At 44.4% G+C, this 16,672-nt stretch overlaps 1 protein-coding gene across 2 annotated transcripts in view; it reads left to right on the top strand.

The window, feature by feature from the left end:
- The window catches only part of CORO1C (coronin 1C), an 83,906-nt gene that overhangs the window by 24,491 nt on the left and 42,743 nt on the right, over positions 1-16,672 (top strand). For both annotated transcript variants that reach the window (XM_079941900.1, XM_079941901.1), the window contains exon 2: positions 6,392-6,591. In XM_079941900.1, coding sequence (XP_079798026.1) covers positions 6,397-6,591 — 195 coding nt within the window. In that variant the 5' untranslated portion in view covers positions 6,392-6,396. The remainder of the gene's footprint in view (positions 1-6,391; positions 6,592-16,672) is intronic.

The raw sequence follows: 16,672 nt of genomic DNA, 5'->3' as shown, positions 1-16,672 counted from the left end.
GATACAAGTGCCTTATCAGATATATGATTTACAAAAATTTTCTCCCATTCTGTGGGTTGTCTTTTCACTTTCTTGATGGTGACTTTGAAGCACAGAGGTTTTTAATTTTGATGAGGTCCATTTTGTACACTTTTTATTTTGTTGCTTGTGCTTTTGCTGTCATATCTAAGAATCCTTTGCCAGATCCAAGGTCATGAAGATTTATTCCTATGTTTTCTCCCAAGAGTTTTAAAGTTTTAAGCCCTTATAGTTATATCTTTGATCAATTTTGAGTTAATTATTTTATGTGATGTGAGGTCAGGGTCCAGCTTCTTCTGTATGTGGCTATTCAATGGTCCCAGCACCATTTGTTGAAAAGACTTATTTTTCCCCTCATTGAATGGTTTTGGTGCCCTTGTCGAAATCGCTTGACCAAAGATGTATGAATTTATTTCTGCGCTTTCAGTTCTATTCCGTTGGCCTATATGTCTGTCCTTGTTCTGATTTTGTCAGATTTCTGTGAGATGATCATGTGATTTTTGGTTTTTATCTGATTGATACATGTTACATTAATTGATTTTCAGATGTCACACCAACCTTGCATTGTGGGATAAGTCCCACTTGGTCATGGTGTATAATCCTTTTCATATGTTGCTAGATTTGGTCTGCTAGTATTTTGTTGGGGATTTTTGTGTCTATATTTATAAAAGATATTAGTCTAGTTTTCTTGTGATGTCTTTGTCTGATTTTGGTATCAGAGTAATACTGGCCTCATAAAATTTGTTTGGAAATTTGTTCCTGTCTATTCTTTGTAAAAATTGGTGAAGAACCGGTATTAATTCTTTAAATATTTGATAGACTTCAGCAGTGAAGCCATCTGGACCTGGGTTGTCAGATGTTGTTTTTAATTCTTATGATGGGTATCATCCCCTTCATTTTATAGATGAGGGAACGGAGGCTCGTAAAGGTTAGTGGCAGAGCTGGGATTTGAATCTGGATTACCTTATGTTAAGTACTAGGATGATAACAATAGCTGACATTTATTGTGTATTTAGTTATGTGTTTTTAACCAGACAGGGTACTTCAACGAAATCATCTCCTGCTATAGTCCCATTAGCAAGTGCTCATTTAATATCACTTTAACTTTATATGTAATGTACCCCTTTCCAGATAGAGAATCTGACACTTAAGGAGATTATGACTTTGCCCTACTGAACCACGGCCAGGAAGTAAATGGTACAGCTGTGCTTCTCACTCACAAGGTTGCCTGACTCTGGAGCCTGCCCTCTTAATTGCCTTTCTCTATTGTGCGCAGCAAAAGCAGCTGTGCCACATGTGGGCAGCTGAGCCCAGATCAGATTCGACCTTGGATGTGAATGGCCTGGCCCAGACAGCACAGCACTCCGGGAGCCCCGGCTTTTCTCACTCTCTCTGCTCTATAGCTAACTGTCCTCCATGGTTGTAGCAAAAGAACCTGTTTATCATTCTGACTTCGTGTAGTTAGATGAAAATTTGTGTAACATACGTCACTCTGTGTAATACAGAAATGACTTTTAAAGGTGTGTCAACCAGCCGGCAGATTTGTGTGATGTCTTTCAGTGAAGACATTCAAAGCACTTTCCATATTTATGTTAATATTCATATTGTTGGTGAGATTAGATGGTATCTTGGCCTATTTGAGTGAAGAGGAAAGATTGTCTCCATTTTTCAGGTTGAAGGGCTTCCTCAAATGTCCGTTCACATTGATTAGTGGGCCCCAAAAAACTGACCCCAGTGCCTGTGTGGGTAGGGGGGCTGGGTGGGTGGTGGACCTCACAGAGGGTGGTGAGGGCTGACTTCCTGTGGGGCAGGGCGGGAGCTATCTCAGCCAGGCAGCCAGCCTTCTGGGAGCTTCCAGAACACAGGGCTGGAGGCTCCCCTGTACAGGACCGGGTCGTCTGTGTGGTACCTGCTGGTACCCGTGCTCACCTGTGCTGGTGGTGTTCTGTCCAGGGCCTGCCCTGTGGCTTCTGGGACGGGTGAGGGGTGGCCCCTGATGGTGCAGCACTCAGGAGCAGAGCTGGGTGTCTAGCTGCTCCTAATTAGGTTTTTGGTCAGTTTTCCCTGCAGCCCCTCTCCCACGTCTGTTTCCCTTCTGAGTGCTCGGCAGTTTCACAGTGGGCCTGGTGTCCTTCTGTGAGCCGCTCCTCCTGAGACCGCAGCTGAGTGGAGAACACTCACTTCTGTCAGTTACACTCGCCTGACAGCTTTCCTCTTCCACGGTTTTGTGGTCACATTGCTCTCTTGTAGGCTCCTTTCCAGTGTCCTTTCGCTTTTCCTTTGGTGTTTATACCAGCTTTTATTCCTTTCCTGTCATTTTGTTAGGATTTCAGGAAGGAGTGGAGGTAAAATGCCATTTGTGTTTCTTTTGTAAATTACCTCTTCATGTACTTTGTGTAATTTCCTACTGGGATTTTCATGTTTGGAATCTATAAAAACTTTATATATGAAGGATATCAACTCTTTGGTATATGGTGTAATTCCCCCTTCTTCTTTGTTAACTTTACTTTTGAAACACTTGCTGGAAGGTAATGGCAGGGATTCCGGCTTCTGCTCACTTGTGCAGATGGTCGGGTAGGGAAATGGATCCTGAGACCAGCTGGCTGTACATTGGCTTTTGTGTGGATGTGCTTTTCTTTTGGTTTTCACCACCTCATGGAAGCTGTCTTATCTCCTCCAGTTTGAGAAGTATTCATACTGTTTCACACATGGAGGACCCCGGCCAAGCGGAAGCAAGTCATTTGCCGTCTCCTCCACCAGGTGCTCTCAGCCTCTGGTCCTGGTGGTCAGCTGGGAAGGTCTGGCAGCAGCTGGGCTGAGGAACACGCCTGCTCACCAGCCTGCCAAGGCTTTGTCACCTCAGCCCAGCCACACGCCCTAGGCTTGGAGAGAGGCCGCTTCTGCACATGCCTTGAAAGGGTAGAAGGAGACTGGCAAAACTAACTTCTCTCCTTTTGTGCTTAGCAGTGGGCCCAGAGCCACGAGGAAGGGAATTCAAGGGGAGGAATTAGCAGCAGCCCCACATGTGTCCCGTTTGGCATGAGTGGACAGGTGTTAGTTAGCCCTCCTGTCCTTGGGGATCAGGCGCACTTGTTTTCAGCTGAGCTGTGAAGGTTTGACTGTGTTCCATCTCCACTCGTGTTTTCTCGTGGCTCCTTCCTCCCTAGCCTGCGTGAACAGAATGCCCTGGCATTAGCAGACGGGAAAAGGACGCTGTGGTGCAGCCCAGGAGACCTCAGGCAGGTGGGGCTGCTGATCCTAAAGCCTGAGCGCTGTCAGTGCACATGTCAGTTGGACAGCCCAGTGGAAGTTGGGGTCCGAAATGACCCATGAGGAAGCCTGGGAATACCAGCTTGGTGTCACTTCCTGTCCCCTAGGCCCTCTGGTTTACTTGGGAAGTGGCTGTGGTGAGTGATCAGCTCTGACATCCTGGTTTCCGTTACGCTCCCTGAGTTTTTCTGTTCCTCTGTCTCACTGCCGCTGCCGGGATCAGTACAGGCCTTTCTCAGGCCCGGTTCACCATCACAGCCTCTTAGCCCATCCCCTTGCTTTTCGCTTCTTGCTCTCTTAAGAGGTCCAGTGTGCTAGCGTCAGACCACTTGTCATCCTCGTCTCTACTTTCCATTAAAATTTTTGCTACTCTTTTCCAAGACCTGGCTTTTGTCACATGGTAGCAGTCAGACTTCTGGTAGCAGTCAGCACCAGGAGTTTGGTTCCGAGTTGCTCTGATTGTCCTGCCTGTGTTGGAAGCCTCTTGAAGGCAAGGGTGGTTTGCTTGTGCTGAATTCTCCACTGCATGTAGTTGGTCTTGTGGAAACGCTCGTGAGCAGTCTCCGCTCTCAGACCAGAGTGCTGATGTCTGGAGAAAAAGCTGAAAAATGGAAAAATTGCCTTGGCAGACTGAGGAAAAAGCCACAATATCATAATTTGGGGGAGGAAGGATTCCTCAGTTTCAGATCTGTCAGATAACTTCACTTTGGAGTTTCCTTATCTGTAAAAGGGGAGGGCGGGTTAGAGTGGATTGTCTTTCCATTCCCACCCAACTCTGAAAGGCTAATTTCCCTTCATTCTTTTTTTTTTTTTTTACATATTTATTGGAGTATAATTGCTTTACAATGGTGTGTTAGTTTCTGCTTTATAACAAAGTGAATCAGTTATACATATACATATGTTCCCATATCTCTTCCCTCTTGCATCTCCCTCCCTCCCACCCTCCCCATCCCACCCCTCCACGCGGTCACAAAGCACCGAGCTGATATCCCTGTGCTATGCGGCTGCTTCCCACTAGCTATCTACCCCACGCTTGGCAGTGTATATATGTCCATGCCTCTCCCTCGCTTTGTCACAGCTCACCCCTCCCCCTCCCCATATCCTCAAGTCCATTCTCCAGTAGGTCTGTGTCCTTATTCCTGTCTTACCCCTAGGTTCTTCATGACATTTTTTTCCTTAAATTCCATATATATGTGTTAGCATACGGTATTTGTCTTTCTCCTTCTGACTGACTTCACTCTGTATGACAGACTCTAGGTCTATCCACCTCATTACAAATAGCTCAATTTCGTTTCTTTTTATGGCTGAGTAATATTCCCTTGTATATATGTGCCACATCTTCTTTATCCATTCATCCGATGATGGGCACTTAGGTTGTCTCCATCTCCGGGCTATCGTAAATAGAGCTTCAGTGAACATTTTGGTACGTGACTCTTTTTGAATTATGTTTTTCTCAGGGTGTATGCCCAGTAGTGGGATTGCTGGGTCATGTGGTAGTTCTATTTGTAGTTTTTTAAGGAACCTCCATACTGTTCTCCATAGTAGCTGTACCAATTCACATTCCCACCAGCAGTGCAGGAGTGTTCCCTTTTCTCCACACCCTCTCCAGCATTTATTGTTTGTAGATTTTTTGATGATGGCCATTCTGACTGGTGTGAGATGATATCTCATTGTAGTTTTGATTTGCATTTCTCTAATGATTAATGATGTTGAGCATTCTTTCCTGTGTTTGTTGGCAGTCTGTATATCTTCTTTGGAGAAATGTCTATTTAGGTCTTCTGCCCATTTTTGGATTGGGTTGTTTGTTTTTTTGTTATTGAGCTGCATGAGCTGCTTATAAATTTTGGAGATTAATCCTTTGTCAGTTGATTCATTTGCAAATATTTTCTCCCATTCTGAGGGTTGTCTTTTGGTGGTGTTTATGGTTTCCTTTGCTGTGCAAAAGCTTTGAAGTTTCATTAGGTCCCATTTGTTTATTTTTGTTTTTATTTCCATTTCTCTAGGAGGTGGGTCAAAAAGGATCTTGCTGTGATTTATGTCATAGAGTGTTCTGCCTATGTTTTCCTCTAAGAGTTTGATAGTTTCTGGCCTTACATTTAGGTCTTTAATCCATTTTGAACTTATTTTTGTGTATGGTGTTAGGGAGTGATCTAATCTCATACTTTTACATGTACCTGTCCAATTTTCCCAGCACCACTTATTGAAGAGGCTGTCCTTTCTCCACTGTACATTCCTACCTCCTTTATCAAAGATAAGGTGACCATATGTGCATGGGTTTATCTCTGGGCTTTCTATCCTGTTCCATTGATCTATCTTTCTGTTTTTGTGCCAGTACCATACCGTCTTGATGACTGTAGCTTTGTAGTATAGTCTGAAGTCAGGGAGCCTGATTCCTCCAGCTCCATGTTTCGTTCTCAAGATTGCTTTGGCTATTCGGGGTCTTTTGTGTTTCCATACAAATTGTGAAATTTTTTTGTTCTAGTTCTGTGAAAAATGCCAGTGGTAGTTTGATAGGGACTGCATTGAATCTGTAGATTGCTTTGGGTAGTACAATCATTTTCACAATGTTGATTCTTCCAATCCAAGAACATGGTATATCTCTCCATCTATTTGTATCATCTTTAATTTCTTTCATCAGTGTCTTATAATTTTCTGCATACAGGTCTTTTGTCTCCTTAGGTAGGTTTATTCCTAGATATTTCATTCTTTTTGTTGCAATGGTAAATGGGAGTGTTTTCTTGATTTCACTTTCAGATTTTTCATCATTAGTGTATAGGAATGCCAGAGATTTCTGTGCATTAATTTTGTATCCTGCTACTTCCCTTCATTCGTTACCTTGATCTTTCTCTTGAAATTAAAACTGTTGAGCTGTTTCTGGATCTTGAGTTAGGAATTTTTCATTTCTTTGTCATTCTTGCCCTGACACATTTTGCAGTTTTCTCTGGCTACGTGCTGCTAAAGGAAATTTGGATTTGCCATTTGGCTACATATTAGAAGAGCAGACAAAATGCCATACCATTCTGTTATTTTTCAGCTTTTCATTTGTAAAAGTAAAGCTTTCACTCAGGGGCATGATTTTAATATACTTTTTGTTCTCCCACAGACACGATGAGGCGAGTGGTACGACAGAGCAAGTTTCGCCATGTATTTGGACAGGCGGTGAAAAATGACCAGTGTTACGATGATATCCGGGTTTCTCGAGTGACCTGGGATAGTTCCTTTTGTGCTGTCAATCCCAGATTCGTTGCCATAATCATAGAAGCGAGTGGGGGAGGAGCGTTCCTTGTACTCCCTTTGCACAAGGTAAGTCATCTGACTTTCCATCCTGTGAGACACCCTCCGGTAATCTCTGTTTAGTCAGTAATAGATTGATTTTGGAGATTGATAGTCACTAAGCATTGTGTGATTTCTAGGAACATTAGACTTGGATGTAATTGAGCTTAAGTTCCACACGCTTTACTAACCACATCAGTTTTTCTCTGACAGAGAATCATTAAACAGAATGGCGAATTCTGTTCTGGGTGTGCTCTCTGCGGATGAAAAAGATTCTTATAATGATGCTGTGAGCATGGACAGGCACAGGAATTTTACGATTTGGTTCATAATCATCCACTTTTCATAAAAGTTTTTCCCAAAAGTGCAATTTTAGAAACAGTTATGTTTTTAAATGGGCAGAAATTGATAAGATTATAAGGGAATCTTTTTTGTGTGTGAGGTCATGAGGACTGAGACTTTTCGGTTTTGCTTTGTTTTTGGTTTTGAATGGTAAATGGGATGAGGGCTCAAGAAAATGTCCGCAAACAATGCAGATTTCAAGTCTGGACAGCAGTAGGTTTCAGCATAGGATCTAAACAGCGTTAACAAGCGGTGGAAATAAAGGCTCTGTATTGAAAGTGGTTCTGTGTGAGTTTGAACCCGCTGGGCTTCCTAGTTCTCCCTTCTTCTGACTTTATCCTTCCAGAGAGCCCTCTCCAGTATAGGGGAGAAGATTGGAGATTTGTAATTTTCTGCCTGTTCTTGAAAATTGTAGATGAAAGTCTGTACTAGCTTTAACAGGAAATCCCAGAATTGCAAATAATGGGGGGTGGGAAACACTGTGAAGAGAGAGCTTGGAAAGAGTCATTTTCTGATTAGCTTTTAGGAGGAAAATAAGTTTGGTGAGTCCTGGGCCCTAATGATAAGGATGCAGATGTTGGGTCATGTTACAGCTGTTTCCACTCTGCTGGGAACAGTGGGTCTCCCTGAGTCTGAGCCATGCCTAGTAGAGGCATGTCTCATCATAATGGACCATGTGATTCTGAAAGTGGTTACAGTAACATGAATTTCTGTCAAAGTATTGTATTTTGGTGTTTTTTCCTTAGGAAAACTCTTGCTGGGAAAACTTCCAATTCTCTTGTACTTTTCATTCTCTCAGATGCTCATGACTAACTTGTTTTATTTTAACATCTGATTTGTATCTCAGTGGCTGGATTGATGTGATATTACACAATAGAACCATCTCACTACAGAGGAGATGGATGCCTTTGGGGAACAAATCTGACATATGTTTCCAAACGTACTTTCTTATTGGCGAAGTTGTTAATCATGTTTTAAAGGAGAATCTTTTCATTAAATTGAAATTAAATTTTCTACTCAGATACTTTTGCTTTTGTGGAGGAGATTGTTGTTTCAGTGATGAACAATACATTACACTATTGTAGCTGTACTTACCTGATTTGGGAGTTTGGGTTGGAGTTTAATGCCAGTCGCGTTTGATCTCCACGACTTTCTAGTCGATTTGTTCACCAAGAGCAAGGAGCATTTGGAAACTTGACTTTTCAGTTGTGGGTCTTATGGCAGCCAGCTGAGAAGACACCTCAGCTTGTCAACCAAGGTCAGGCACTGAAGTACCATGATCTCTTTTGAGTTCAATAGGGATAAATTTACAACTTTTTGCTTCAAAGAAGGAGAATAAGCCAATTAAGAAGCCCCAAATAAACTTTTGAACGGCTAATCTTCCTCCAAGTTCAGACAGTTCTCTTCAAGTCCCACATTCACAAAAGGCTCTGTGAGTCCACCTTTGCTTTCACAAACCGTGGGAAACTTAGAGTTACATTTATACTGTTTAAGGGGGCCCTGTGTGCAGGTCCTAAGCTAACTGGATCTTATGCTTTGGTTTTCAGTTGCATTAAGTGACCAATACCTAATAAATAGGTTTTATTATTTTGTTCTTCAACCAGCTGTTTAGGAATTGGGACAGAATAAGTTGCTTCAGAAATTATCATGTTTGAACGAAACATTGGTTTTTGGAGGAGCCTCGAGGGTCTGTCTTTTTCCCAGGCTTATAATACATTCTGTGTGGCTCTACTCCTTAAATATTAATTTGTGTTGGAAGAGGTGACATTGGCATAAACTAAGCCCAGTGACACCCATTGGAAATAAGGTCAGTACTTGGGGTTATCGACTTTTATAATCGACAGGTTCACACGTATTCTGGGATTTTTGTGTATTAAAGTGTGTGTATTGAGCCCTTAGGGTCAGTGTGGCATCGAGGAAGGAACATGGGTCTGGAGCCAGGGGTTCAATCCTGTCTTGGTCACCGACTTGTGGTGAGACATGGATATGTCACTCTGTCCTTATGCTCTCCCATATCTCTACCTGTAACGTGAGGGGCTCTATATAAAAGTGATTTTCTAAATGGTTCTGAAGAACTTAGGGGCAGGATAAAGATACAGACGTAGAGAATGGACTTGAGGACACGGGGAGGGGGAAGGGTAAGCTGGGACAAAGTGAGAGAGTGGCATGGACTTATATATACCACCAGATGTAAAATAGATAGCTAGTGGGAAGCAGCCGCATAGCACAGGGAGATCAGCTCGGTGCTTTGTGTCCACCTAGAGGGGTGGGATAGGGAGGGTGGGAGGGAGACGCAAGAGGGAGGGGATATGGGGATATATGTATATGTATAGCTGATTCACTTTGTTATACAGCAGAAACTAACACACCATTGTAAAGCAATTATACTCCAATACAGATGTTAAAAAAAAAAAAAGTGGTTTGCTACCCAAAATTCAGCAAAGGAAACACTGTTGTTCCTTTTCTTTCCCTCCTTAGTGTCAACACGTAACTTTGGGAAGTAGATGCCTTTTTACTCGTGGCTGCTTTTCCTCAAAGGGCAAGGCTGAGCCCAGCAAAGAAAAGTGGTCTGTGGCTCCTGTAGACAGTTCTGTGTCTCGGGAGGTCTTAGAAGGATCCGCTGTGATGGCGGGGCCTAGCCCGGAGCCCCGAAGTGTCAGGTGACACCCACCTTTCTTTTCTTCCTAAGACCCTGTCCCTTGACTACTTACTATCTAGGCTTTTAGAAAATAGAACTATGCTCCACGTTGTCAGAAAACCTGCATTTCTGCCTGCATTAAAGGGCTGATTGCCCTCTGGATATCTATTTCCTTATAATTTTAGTATAATAATGAAGATTTGAATACGGATCGTAAGTTTTACATTTTTACAGATATTTCGTTGTTCATATAGTACGAGGTCTTCACTGTTCTTTGACTATGCACGTGTAGTTTGATTGTCTATAGACTGAGTGCCTGCTGGGTGCCATCTTTGCTCTCCAGGAGCACTGCATCTGCTTTTCATTGTGGTCAGTTTCCCCGGCCCCCAGGAGATTGCTGGTACTGCGGTGTTTGTCTCACCTTTAGAAGTGCAACCTTGAAGGACGAAAACACTGGGGACCTGAGTACATGGTGAACCCACTGATCCTAGTACAGGACTCTGCCCTGGAAAAGAGATCCTACAACTTCAGTGTCTTGGCAAGTTTGAAGTAGTTTTACAATGAGGTGCTGCTTTTGTTTAAAGGCAAAGAAAAACCAAATTTCCACATATAATAAGAAGTGATGCTTGAAATGAAGATTGTGGGAAATGATGCTCTGGGTGTGTACTGGGCTCCTGTACGTGTTGATGGCAGTCTAGGATTTCTCTAAACATGAACTTAAGGAGGTGGGTATGGTTTTTAATCACTATCTCAAGAGACTTCTGGCAGAGTGTGTGTGTGTGTGTGTGTGTGTGTATGTGTGTGTGTGTCTGTCTGTCTGTGTCCCCCCGCTGCTTTTTTTTTTTCCTGGTTATAGTCAGCCAGGTTGGTTTTAGTGATGCTTTGGGGGCTTTCTGTCCATGTTAATATTGAATATGTGTGTACTGATCTTAAGATGTATTGTGTCTCTTTCTGAAAGGCTCCCATTTTAAAGCATGGCCTTCCATGAATTCTTCTTCAAAGTTAGTTAGCGTCAGCAGTAAGTAGGACTTACTGCAACCTCGTGAGGCTTATGATTAGATTCCAGGAGAATCATGGTCTCTGTCTTCCAGGACTTCAAATTAAAAATGGAAAGAGTGGTAGAGACAAATACATTGACACATACACAGCAAGAGGTAAGCTTAGGAATGCATATATGTTTATTTAAGTGTATGGTTTATGAGGTTTTTGTTCGAAAGGTTTTATTAGAGAAAGTAGGATTTTAAGAGATCACTGCTGGGGGAATACGGAAAGTGCTCAGCCCTGAGGTGGGGCGATTTAGATTAACACACATGATTCAGGGTTTCTTTTGTCATGCTTCCCTCAAGCTGTGGCATGCTGTTCAGTCATGACTTCTCAAGGTGTGGCTTAGTACATTTTCTTATTCTTTGGTCTTTCATAGGATGAATAATATCAGTCTTGTTGAACAGAAGTTGGCTTTGTGGTTTTGGCCGTTGCGTTCTCCCCACAACTACACAAGCTGCCTTGTCAGGAGCACACAGGTTCCAGCCCGCTGTGCGCTACCACGTGGGCACGAAGGGCACGAACGAGCCTCTCCTTGTGCAGGAGCCACGCTCGTGATGTGAGACCAAGGCATTCCCATCCCTGTTGTGAGCCACGGTGGCTCCTACAAACAGCAATGTTAGATGTGTGTGGGCACAGGCGTGCACATACACACTAAAACTTCAGATCCCAGTGAACCTGGAGCAAGGGTTGAGGGAGTTGGTTAGAATTCTATGCTCTTGATGTCTTGACATCCGCTTGGAGGGAGGATGCAAATTGGAGGGCTCCTGTCTTCCCTAATCGCTTTCTCCCTTCCTCCCTTGACTGTTCTTACTTTGGAGGATTGGAGTGATGGCTAATTTCATCTTCCCAGTAATTGCCTAGGAGAGCAGCTCTGCTCTGGGCCATGATGGGATGGGTGTGGCCAAGTCTTTGTCAGCCTTTTGGGTCACTGTCTCCTCTCTCTTCTTGCTCCTCTGGTGTAGCTGTGAGGTGCCTTCTTATACACAGTTATGTTTCTCCCATATATTTTAAGAACTGTGTGTGGGAATATTTGGGATCTTGCTTTATTTATGTCTGTGAACTATCTTTTCAACTCATTTTGTAGTCTTTCTCAACTAGAGTTTTGTGAAAGAATTCAGCCCCTACAGAAAATCATTTCAGTGAATATTTTCTTAGTTTTCTCAAGAAAGGGACATAGCTAAGCCTTATAGATGGATAGGAGAGAAATTAATCCATTACATAAAGTAGCTGCCTTAGGGCATTAGGACTTAATTCCTTCACAGAACCCAGGTTGACAAGGGCTGCTTTAGTGTATTTTTCTGTCATATTTATTGAAGAAGAAATTTATTGAGGAAGAAATCTTGATTCATTTCAGTCAGTGTTCTAAGTGCTCCTTCTTAATGTTTAGTATCCAACTCAAATTTTATCTCCAATTTGCTGAGACAGTGGAAATCATCCTCTGGGATTCCTTAGCTGCTTGTCTCATGCCACTAGTACCACAGGCTGCATTATCACATTGTAATGTAATTATTTTCTTAGCCACATAACAGATAACGGGAGGGTGGTTGGAATTATATGCTCTTGATCTCTTGACCTTCGCTTGGATGGAGGATACAAAATGGATGGGTGTATGGTAGGGTTCTCCAGCATCTCACCTTACTCTCTTGTGGTAGCAGCCTCCAAGATGGGCTCCAATGGTTCTTGCCTCCTTGTGTCTTGCCGTTGTGTGGTTCCCTCCCACATTAAATAGGGCTGACCTGTGTAGCCACTAGGATATGGAGGAATTGATGGAGTGTGACTTCTGAGACTCGGTCATAAAAGCATATTGGCTTCTTTATTTCTTTTGGAGCTTTCATGCTGTAAGGACACTCAAGCAGCTCTGTGGAGAGGTCCATAGGACCGCCCGCCAATAGCCAGCACTGACTTACCAACCACGTGAGTGTGTCATCTTGAAGGTGGATCCTGCAAACCTAGCTGACACCTTGACTCAGGAGAACCCTCAGCCAGAACCACCCAGATAAGCTGCTTTTGAACTCCTGACCCACAGAAACTGTGTGAGATGAGAAATGCTTATTGTTTTAAGTAGCTGAATCTTAGGGTAACTCATTAAGCAGCAGTGATAACTAAAACATGTACAGTTGACCCTTGAAAAACCTGCCACGGGGGTTAGGGGTGCAGACCCCTTGGCAGTTGAAAACCTATATATAAGTTTACAGTTGGCCCTCTGTATCCATGGTTCTGCCTCTGTGGATTCAACCAACCATGGATCTTGTAGTACATATTTTTTGGAAAAAATTTGCATATAAGTGGACCTGCATAGTTTAAACCTGTGCTTAAAGGGTCAGCTGTATTCTCAGGATATGGCACTTGACTCAATAATGTTAGGTCACACAATGCACAAATAAATGAGTAATTCAAAGCGGCCTAAAAGGCCTTTGGATAATTTTAAACACTCTTTCCACCTCTCCTTTTAAAAAAAAATCTGTATAGATAGATACATACATATAGATATACAGCATTCTATAATAAATCTTAAATGAATAATTGAGGGATTCTGTAGTAGTAATATCAGAAATATTACCAAAGCTCTATGAAGAGCGAATTGTTGTTTAAGCTTAAGTGAAATCTAAAACAGTACTTTAAAAAAATTACATTAATTCATTCACATACTTATTTCTCAGACATTTGAGCACCTGCTCTGTGCCAGGACCTGTTTCGAATCTTGCTCTTAAAAAAGCTTTGCTAACAGTTGACCTCGATCTCTCCAATGGGGAGGTTTGTCTGTGTCTAAAGGGCTCTGACACAGCGATGGGAGATGAGTTCTAAATGAGGCTCAAGGAAGATGTCACAGAGAAGGTTCTGTTGGAAGTTGGGTTTCTCCTGAGTGTAGGAGCCAGGGATGAAACAGAAGAGGAGCCCAACCAACTCACTAAACTGATGTGTTAGAAGAGGGGCTCTGTTCCCAGGAGGGCGAAGAACGGGGGGGGGGGGCCACATTCCTTCTTTCTGCGTTGGGATGGCCTTTTCTCGTGTTGGAGAAATGGAATGCTTGATTGGAGGGGGATTGGGAGGAGCTGTAGGACAGCTTTTTGGTAGAAAAATTACACACTTCTTGGCTCTTTTTTTCCTTCACTTCCAGTGTAAATAGTACAAAACTAGTGTTTTCCTTCACTGTTATACGGAGAAGAACCAGGATAAGCACTGCTCTGCATTTTAGGATTTTTGTTAAAACTGGATCTACGTGGCATCTTTCCACTGTTTCAGCTTCAGGAAAAGGCAGTGACTTCATGTTATATTCATAAAAATAAGGCTCCAGAGTGACATCAGAATGTGCTTGGAGGGTCCCCTTCATATATGATGTCTTAGTTTTTGCACACGGTGGGGTTGCTGTCATACCTCTGTTCTACAGTTGCAGAAATTGAAACTCAGGCTGAGTGACTGCCTGGAGTTGTGGGGTCTTCCGTGGATTAGAACCTAGGTCTCTGAATCTTTATTTGGTTTGTACATGTATATGTGTGTGTGTGTATATATATATATATATATATATATATATATATATATATAGTTTTGTTTTGTTTTGTTTTTTTGAGGTACACGGACCTCTCACTGTTGTGGCCTCTCCCGTTGCGGAGCACAGGCTGCGGACACGCAGGCTCAGCGGCCATGGCTCACGGGCCCAGCCGCTTCGCGGCACGTGGGATCTTCCCAGACCGGGGCACGAACCCGTGTCCCCTGCACCGGCAGGCGGACTCTCAACCACTGCACCACCAGGGAAGCCCTGTACATGTATATATTTTTTTTTTTTTTTTTTTTTTTTTTTTTTGCGGTACGCGGGCCCCTCACTGCTGCGGCCCCTCCCGCCGCGGAGCCCAGGCTCCGGACGCGCAGGCCCAGCGGCCACGGCTCACGGGCCCAGCCGCTCCGCGGCACGTGGGATCCTCCCGGACCGGGGCACGAACCCGCGTCCCCCGCATCGGCAGGCGGACCCCCAACCACTGCGCCACCAGGGAAGCCCTACATGTATATTTTTGATTAACATTTTTTTCCCACTGAGTGTGAAAGATTTTTTAATAGAAACCGTGGTCTAATTGACACTTAATCCTTTGCATTCTTTCTCTGGGATTAGAAGACTTAATAACAAAAACACTAGCCTGTCAGGGCTCTGATTCTGGCAGCTCGGAGAATTGTCTCAAGGTTTGGAAAGTGCTTGGTCTCTACCGTGCCTTGCGAGTAGACAGTGGCAGTGATGGAGTCGCAGCAGCTCACATCATTGAGGGCTTCCTTTAAGTGCCAGGCGCCGTGCTGATAAGTGCCTTCTTTCATGGACTAGTTCAAAAGAAATGGCAGTCTCCCGATGGTGCTTTTCTCTGTGACCCCCAGTTACTGCCAGCACCTGCTGGATTTGCATTGGCTGCGCCTCCCCCTTACTGTACGCTGCTGACAGGCAATTTCCATTCCCACAAATAGCGGTGCCCCATTTTGGACAAGGGTGGTGATGCTAGTAGCCCTTTGTACAGATGTGGACATCTGGCACAGGGTAGCTTTGGTGTGATGGGCAGGGGCTTTTATTCAGTGCCAGTGTCCTGATGTGTCCTGGGATGCCCATTCACCGCCTCCTGAAATAGATGCTGTCTGTCTGCTACCCTGAGCACCTTAACTGTCAATTGTGTGGGCTGTGAAAGGCTGGGAGGCAGGGCAGGGCCAGCAGTGGAGGATGCGGGGTGGGGGGCACCAGGTGCAGAACAATGACTTCCAAATTACTTCCGAGCTGCCAGCCCCACGAGCATTGCACGGCCTCATTACCACATGAAGTGCCACAGAAGGACCTTTTCATCTGCTCCCAGTGACTGTTTTCCACAGTCTTGTTGGGTGGGGGGGGGATGGGAGGGGGACACCCTACTCACCCCCAGTTAACAATGGAGCACAAAGTCCTGGCAGAAGGAATCTTACCATGTACCCTGGGGCTATTTTTGATTACAGTGAGTGGCTGTGACTCAGAGTGTGCCCTGGCAGATGACGGCTCCCCCCTCCCCTCCCCTGCCTTCCTCCTACCCCCTCCCCTGGAGATGAGCAAGCAGCCTGTCCTTTGTGCGTTTCCTTGGCCGGCCTCTCACGCTGCTGCAGTTCACTGATATGTCCACAGCAGCCGGCCTGCAGGCCTGACAGGGCTCTGACAGTGGTTTTTACCATATATGGCCATCAGAGCGCTGGGGCTGTCAGCCGGCCAGGATCATTTCCTTCCTTTGCTTTGATTGGCTGCCTGGCTCGGAGAATGGTGGGATCTGGGAGTGTGTGGTGAGGGGAAGCCACTGAGTCAAGTGCAAAGAACATTTAACTCTTTCCTGGTTTTCTGGAGCGTGAGTCTGGGCTGAGCACATGGGCAAGTGCTGCTGCCAGAAGCCGCCTTGTATAAACGTGATGATGACCCAAGTCAGGGAAGCAGCGAAGAGCAGGTTTCTGAATACTGATTACTCTACTAAAATAGACTCCAGGTGCAATGGACAGATTTCTGCTGTCCCCGTTTGTCCAGAAGCCTCTTTATAACCATATGTAGTAAACGTTCTGCTCTCACCAAGTTGAATTCCATGCTAGTTGGGGGTGGGACCTGAGCTGAGTCCAGGGAAGGCTGAGCCTGGAGGGCAAGTGATGAGCACAGCACGTGTTGGCTTTCTCAGAGGAACGGGGACTAGGGTTTCCTTTCTGGCTGAGCTTTAAGTCGGGAGTAAATGATACAGGCTACTGAATTGGGTCTCTGCTCCAGTCCTCCTGCTGTTTACAACCACTGCAAGATGTGAGCTGCCTCGGCCATGCAGCCCAAGGCATTTGCCTAAAGAAAAAGAAAAAAGAGAGCTGTGATATTTTTCTGTTTTTCATCCCCACTTCAAGAAGGGTGGGTTTTTGTTCTGAGGCTTGTGGGTAAACCAGTGCAGAGCTGGGATTGGAAGGGGTAGCTCTGGGGCTTTTCCTCATTCACCAAGGGTCCCATGGGAGGAATCTCCAGTGTCATTGGAGATGACACTCAGTACCAAGGGTTAGGCAACAAGTTACTCTCCTTTCTGCTTGGATATTAAATGCTTTGTTTTAATTTCCTATATTTGCACTTAAAAC

The sequence above is a fragment of the Stenella coeruleoalba genome, assembly GCF_951394435.1.
Source record: "Stenella coeruleoalba genome assembly, chromosome: 14".
Lineage (NCBI taxonomy): Eukaryota > Metazoa > Chordata > Mammalia > Artiodactyla > Delphinidae > Stenella > Stenella coeruleoalba.
This window is presented reverse-complemented; position numbering and strand designations above follow the sequence as displayed.